Source organism: Pelmatolapia mariae, linkage group LG4 (genome assembly GCF_036321145.2).
Source record: "Pelmatolapia mariae isolate MD_Pm_ZW linkage group LG4, Pm_UMD_F_2, whole genome shotgun sequence".
In the NCBI taxonomy this organism is placed as follows: Eukaryota; Metazoa; Chordata; class Actinopteri; order Cichliformes; family Cichlidae; genus Pelmatolapia; species Pelmatolapia mariae.
The window spans coordinates 31554666-31561659 of record NC_086230.1 but is presented as its reverse complement, the minus strand read 5'-3'; the positions used below and the strand labels follow the sequence as shown (position 1 = coordinate 31561659).

The 6994-nt window shown below is 40.0% G+C and overlaps 1 protein-coding gene across 1 annotated transcript; it reads right to left on the bottom strand.

The window, feature by feature from the left end:
- Positions 1 to 1734: 1734 nt before the first annotated feature.
- On the bottom strand, positions 1735 to 6048 carry LOC134626794 (GRB2-related adaptor protein 2-like). The gene is made up of 6 exons (XM_063472717.1): positions 5971 to 6048; positions 4611 to 4702; positions 4128 to 4247; positions 3213 to 3405; positions 2968 to 3069; positions 1735 to 1914 (listed from the first exon to the last, which is right to left on the bottom strand). The coding sequence occupies exons 1-6, from the start codon at positions 6046 to 6048 to the stop codon at positions 1735 to 1737; spliced, it is 765 nt and encodes a 254-aa protein (XP_063328787.1).
- Between the last annotated feature and the right edge of the window lie 946 nt (positions 6049 to 6994).

Below are 6994 nucleotides of genomic sequence, written 5' to 3'. Positions count from 1 at the left end.
GTTTGCAGGTTCATTGTGCCTTTTAAATAAACACTTCTTTTATTTATAGCTACACTTCCACAAGGCAGTCAGGTGAGGTCATGGTGCTCCTCAGCTGTTAGCTTCACAGTTTGACATTTATCAGTCTTCAGCTGCAGAATCAAAGCAGTGGATTAAAAGCTGCCGTCGGCCTCTTTCTTCATATTCTTATTTATTTATATCCACTGGGAGGTAAGCAATGCATTAACCTTTACTTTGAAGCAACTTCTAAGGAATGTTTTCGTAGTCACCTTTTCAAGAGTTTGGTTGTCCCAAGATCGAGGGTCAGTCTCCATTTTTTCTTTTTAAAGCCAACCTCAGGCTAACCTATTCTGGATAGAACTAAAATAATAGAAATGACCATGATAATAAATGCAGAATGGGCCAAAATAAATACTTTAAGAGAAACTGGTTTGTGGTTGGCCATCACTTATTCCTCTGCAGCTTCCTGGTTAGTGCGGGCGTGAAATTCCCATTAGATTTATAAGGCGTGCACACCAGTCTATTTTATTCTTACCACTGTGTGTGTATTTTGTGGCTTATTTTGCTTCCGAAAACTAAATAATCAAAAGGCAATAAAACAAGCTGTTAGTAGTACCATTACCAGTGCTACCAATTCATTTTGACAGCATGTGTTGTGTTTTCTTGGGCCCAGTAGTAACTAAAAGCCAGTAGAGAACTTCCATTTACGTGAATGTCCCCCCCCCCTTTCTGATTTTTAAGTAAAGTGATTTGATGCACGTCAGATGGGTTCTTTTGTTTGTCCACACTTCACCTCAACAACACCTTTATAAAATTGACCTTGCTGAGTTTTTGTTTTTGGTATAATCTTGCTAACAAACAAAAAAAAAAAAAAAAATCAAGCAACATTAAATTGCTTATCTGCTAGAAAACTAAACAGAAACAAGCAGCAAGCCCTGCTCCTGCACCTACATCTGTAAACTTCAGCTCCTTAACCGAGTCAGTCAGAGAATATTATTTTCTGTGGTGCCTGGGACATGATTGGTTGCAGATACACATTACTATCTCTTTATTCACTCAATGTGTTTAACAGACGAGGCCATTGCTCAGTGAAGGAGATGCTTGGACCTATAAATACAGGGCTGTTACATCATCACTCATCACCAAGCACATTGCAACCTTCGCGTTTTTGTTTCCACCATGAAAACATGGATGGGGCAGAAGAAAGAACCCCAGAGGGTTTTGTTTTTCCCCCAAACACAGGTGTTGCCTCCTGGTGGCCATTAGAAAGAATGCAGCTTTAGGCTTTTCAGACCACCAACCATTTCCATCTTCAATGTACAGTCTATCAGCTGGATACAACTACAGAAGTCGGAGGAAATAAGTAACAGGGAATATCACAGGGTAGATTTGACAGAAATCAACTTTGTAATAAGAAAACTGAAAAAATTCTCCCCTTATAAGGAGTTCAGATTTAATCTTGGTCATAAAATTTTTTATTTAAAAAGGTCAAAAAATGTGTGTGTAGGGCATACATCCATGTGTTAAAACATGAGCAGACATTCATCGTTATTCTGCTCCTTTGTAGATAAAAAGCTGTACTGACTCACTCCTATGGTTGAAGGCTGATGTGCAACATATTATCTAAAAGCCTGCTTTTCATTAAGGTTTAGAAACTCTTAATCGAGGGCAGGTGCACCTGCAGGCCGAGTCCGAATGTAAGCAGGTGTAGTAAAAGCGTCAGTGGTGATTTCCTCACAGTGGTCGTGTGGCATTTACAGGAAACAGTCCAATAATTCCTTTCAGCTTCCCTTTCCACCAAAAAGGATCAGACATATCCAGCACCTCGATGACGTCTCCTGCGTTGAAACCAAGCTCGTCGTCTTGTATAGCAGGGAAGTCGCACATCGCCATCACTCGAAAACAAGACGCAGTCTGTGGGAGGAAAAACAAACACTGATCAATACCCGACAGACAACTGATGAATGAAGCCCTTTCAAAATGTAGCCTTAGAAATCAAATGTTTCCAATGTGACTGATTTTCACAATGAAATGGTCAAGAAGGAAGAAAATCTTAAAACTTAACCAAAATAACTGATCTTGTTCCTGTGGTGAACTGGTCACACTAGAATCTGATATCACCAAGAGACATTAAACAGGTACAAGCACCATTTATATTTACACATTTTCAAATGAGTTGGAAGAGAATGGACCAAAACAACTACTGTTACTAATGAAGAGTCAGCCAGTTGTGTAGGCTACGCCGTATGCTGTGCTGCTTAATGCACAAGTACAAATTTAAATTTGATACCCAGACTTTTCAAAAGTAGAATGGGAGGCACGGACTCTAGGTAGCATACATAGCACACATTTCATTGCTATGCAGATGATACCCAGATGATACCCATGAAGCCAGTGTGTATCATCTGGCTTCATGGATTGACAGAGCTGTCAATCCATGAAGCCAGATGATACACACCAAATAGTTAAACTGCAGAAATGTCTTAGAGACAAAGGTTATTGTACTCTGTCCTGAAAAATCGTAGCAACATGGTATCTAACCAGATGCTTACTCCCTGTTAAATCCAGCATCACATTTTAAATCCTGTACCTCACATACAAGGTCTTGAATAATCAGGCCCCATCTTATCTTAAAGACCTTATAGTACAGCATCACCCCATTAGAGCTCTTCACTGTCACACTGCAGGTTTACTTGTGGTTCATAGGATATTTAAAAATTGAATGAGAGGCAGAGCCTTCAGCTTTCAGACCCCTCTCTGCTGGAACCAGCTCAGGTTAATTCCATAAAGTGAATTGACTTGACAGCTGCAACACTGGAATATTTGAATAAGCGAGATGTGATATGCTGGCACCATTTTAACTTTTCACTGCGCAAACAAAACAACCAACATGTGACATCACCCTGTTAAGTGAAAGGAGTGAGAGAGATGCCTGAAACTTGTATCTGTGAGTCTTCCCTCAGTTACTGGCTGGTTGGTCACATTAGACGGTGGTCCCTCCCTGAACGCCTCTAAAGTGAGTTCTTCCATCCTGTAAGTGCTCCTCATAGGGTATCGACTGGTCTTTACCTTAAAATGTAAAGCACCTTGCGACAACTGATGTTCTGGGACTATATAAGTGAAACTGACTGAAACAGCATGCCTCGTAACTTGTTTGTTGTCATAAACTGCTCTTTAATCTGAGGTTTTCAATAAAAGCAATCATGTCTCACTGGCTGAGCATCGGAGGGGCCGCCTTGGTCCAGGATCCCATTGACGTTGAGGTAGATTATCCTGCTTTTGGAGATTGAGTTGGTTTTGTAGAAGTCCACCAGTTTGTTCAGGGAGGTGAATTTTTCCCTCCACAGGAAGTAATGACCTCTCTTGTCCCTCAGCAATCTGTAATGCATCATGCCCTGCTCATACCTGAGAACAGATTTAAGAGTCAGAATAACTTTACTATAAATCACTCACACCAAGTTTATTATACTTAACTAAAACTAGGTTTGAAATAACGTTAAGCGACAGAAACGCGAATAAAAATGATGCTAGTAAAATGCTAAGAGGAAAAGAATACAGGAAATGGCTCATTGGGGCTCATTGACTACATAACCTCTTTAGAACAACTGAAACAAACAAAAATATCTTTGAACTGAACTGAAAATAAAAAATTGAGAATTTATGAACTTTAAGTCTGTCTCACAACATTAAAAACATTTCAAAATTATAAATCCTTATTAGAGAGTTCTGGCTGGACACTGAATAGAAGTAGTTAAAGTCAATTTTTGTGTGTGCAGACTGCAACAGACGTGAGATTTTCGCCAGTTTATCAAAGTTAATCACCATATTATATCAACCAGATTGCACACAACGGCCAATTTGACCCCATCCAATTGCAGACTAATGGCAGACTGACTCAGTTTTATTTCCATTTTAACACCGTCTTGACGTATCAAAAATGAATTTGAAGATGGAAACTGCGAGTGGCAGTTCATAGCAAACAGAATCATTTTCCCCAGTGTGACCTTATCATAAACGCCTTATGAACTTTCTTATTTATTTCTCCCTTTTAAGGCAATAAAAAGGTCTAAATAATCAGGTACAATGTAATGTGTGTAATACTTAGTTGGGAGACACACTTGACTCACTTGACAGAAATGCAGAAGTTTCCCGGGCTGGTCCGACACCCTCGGATCACAAACTCTCCCATGTGTTTGTTCATCAGAAACTCCACTGCATCTCCACGAGTGGCATCCTCCCGAAACCATCTGCAGAAACAGGTCCTATGCTTATGACTATCTGATGCAAACATGCATCAAACATGCAATTACACACACCTACCAGCCAGTGTAAAAGTAGTTTTGTAAAAGCAAAACTATCCTGCCTTTGGGCCTTTCCTGTACGATTTTAACATCTAAATTTGGGCTTTTTAAGACCTTAAATGAAATTCTAAGCTCAAAAGTGTGAAAATGTAGAGACTTTTCAGGTACATTCCTGTTACTGAAGGAAAATCAGTAGCTGACTTTTGGGGATCTTCTTCATTCCTGCTTCGTAGTCATTTTAAATGGTTTGCACACAGAATGAAAAGGATTTCTACTTTTGCAGCGGATTATTGTTCATCTGTTTCTTACCTTGGAAAATGAATGTCAAGGAAGTTACGTGGCACAAGCCCCTCCTCTCCATTCATCTCTGCTTTACACCAGATGTTGTCATAATGTATAATCTGTACAGATGCGAAAAGAAAACTTCATACAGGAGTATCAGATTTCTTACTTATATTGGACTGCATCACATTTTAACCTCCCGTCCATCAACCCACATATTGAGACAACATCCCAGACAGTTTTTAAATTTAACACAGTAGGACATCTGTGGGAGTGAAGTCTGATTGCTGTGATGAAAGCAGGGAAAGCGGTTATTATCATCGGTTGCAATAAAGGGGAAATTGTGAGTCACGACTAAGTTACAAGCTAAGCAGAACAGAACATGATGAAAAATAACACACAGGAAAAGAAACAAAACCACAGTTTAGACTGAGAAGCTGGGACAGACTGGAGGTATCCTCTAGAAATGAAAGTCACCTGAACTCTCTTTATTGGCCAGCAGGTGGCGATTGCCATGGTTTCAAACATGCAACATATTTCGACTGTATATAAAAGATGGGAGGAATGCGGAGTTAGAATTTAATGCCTTTTTTCCACTAGCACCTACTCACCTCAACTTGGCGTTTGGTCATTTTCCGTTACAGTTAAATTACCACCTCTGTGTTGGTGGTGTTGTTATAGCAACCCGGCCCGAAATTCCCATGACATCATGCGACACAAACAACATAGTAACTGAGGGAATGCGTACCATGTGATGGTGCACCTGTTGATTGTGTGCAGCCATTTTCATTGCCGGGTTTCAAAAGTATGGATGGATGTCAGGATGGATGGATGGGGTTTCAAAAGTCGCAGGTTTGATGCTTGTGAATGAGGCGCTCTCATGGCTAATCCAGTGATGTCACTCTCTGACCAATCAGTGGCATGCAGTTTGCTGATGGCACATTTTCAGCTCAACTCACCTCACTTGGAACCCTGCCTGAGTAGGTATTAAAAAAAGTACCAGGTACTACCAGCTGATGGAAACCCCTAAAAAAACGAGTCGTACATACTGACCAGTGGTTGTTCTTAGTCACTGGGTGGAATTGGTCAAAAAGAGGTATAGAGTTCTTCACTGAGTTGCTTTGGTTGCTAGCAGGTTGTTGTAGTAACCCACAGGTTGGCACTTCCATTGCAACTTACCTGCAAATACTCACCAACTACTCATAAAGCAGCTGTGAAACTGTGAAGAGTGCCACACAAACTAGTAAAGGAGAGAGTTTGCCTTCAAAGTAAAAGCTGCGCCTGTTAAATGGGTTGCTTGTAGTGCTGAGGCACAACTTTTACTATGAAGACAAGCACAACAGCACTAATCAAAACTGTGTACAGCTGAGTAAAGTTACGCACTGACCTTGACTATGTCGCCCTGTTTGAAGCCCAGCTCATCATCTGTTACTGCAGTAAAGTCAAACTTTCCTCTGGCTTCCATTGGGAGGGGCTCAAGCGTCTGAAAGGTTTAGAAGACTGCGAACAGAAGAAGCGGCTCAATCAGAGAAAGGTCTCCAGTAAACAGTCCTGGATAAAAGTCTCAACCCAGCTGTATTTCTTTATATTGTCTTCAAAGCACTCAGACTTTCTTATAATTTTTAAAGCGGTCTTGAGCGATAGTTCTTCAGGCTTTCTGAAGGTTTTTCAAAGTTTGTCTTTTGACATTGGCTGCTTTTACACTCACTTCCAGTCCTTTCTTTTACCAGTTTCAAAGGAAAGTTTTATTGTTTGCTAAGCCACTTATATATTGTACATATATTTATTACTTTCAGATTTAGCCATTCTTATATTTTGCTTTTTTTACGTTATTGTATTTTTGCACAACTCTGTTGCTTGTGAAGCTCGCACACAAGAATTTCACTCTCATGTACTGTACCAGTGTACCTGCACATGTGACGTGACAATAAAAGTGATTTGATTTGATTTGATTTGAATCATTCAAGTATAAAAAGCCTCCTAACTCAAGAGGTTAGCCAGTGTTGCGTCTACAACTAACAGAAAACCTAGCAAGGAACCAATTTTAAATTACATCTTTAGGAACTTTGTTACCAGCAGCCTGTCTGAAAAGCACAATTTGTTCCTATTTCTTTAGCTGATCTATTAACACAGTTTGACAGGCATAAAATAATATTTTCACACCTGGCTCTCCCTTCGCTTTCTTCTCCCTTATCCCCCAACCAGTTGAGGCAGATCGCTGCCCTTCCATGAGCCTGGTTCTGCCAGAGGTTTCTTCCTGTTTTAATTTCTCATTGCCACATAGTGCTTAGAGTCATTTAATTGTTGGCTTTTGTCTCTCAATTCTTTGAATTGAATTGAACAAGTGATTCCTAAAAGCATATCTCAGCATTGTGTGCAGTGTAGCCTTAAATAAATTTGATGAAATTGAA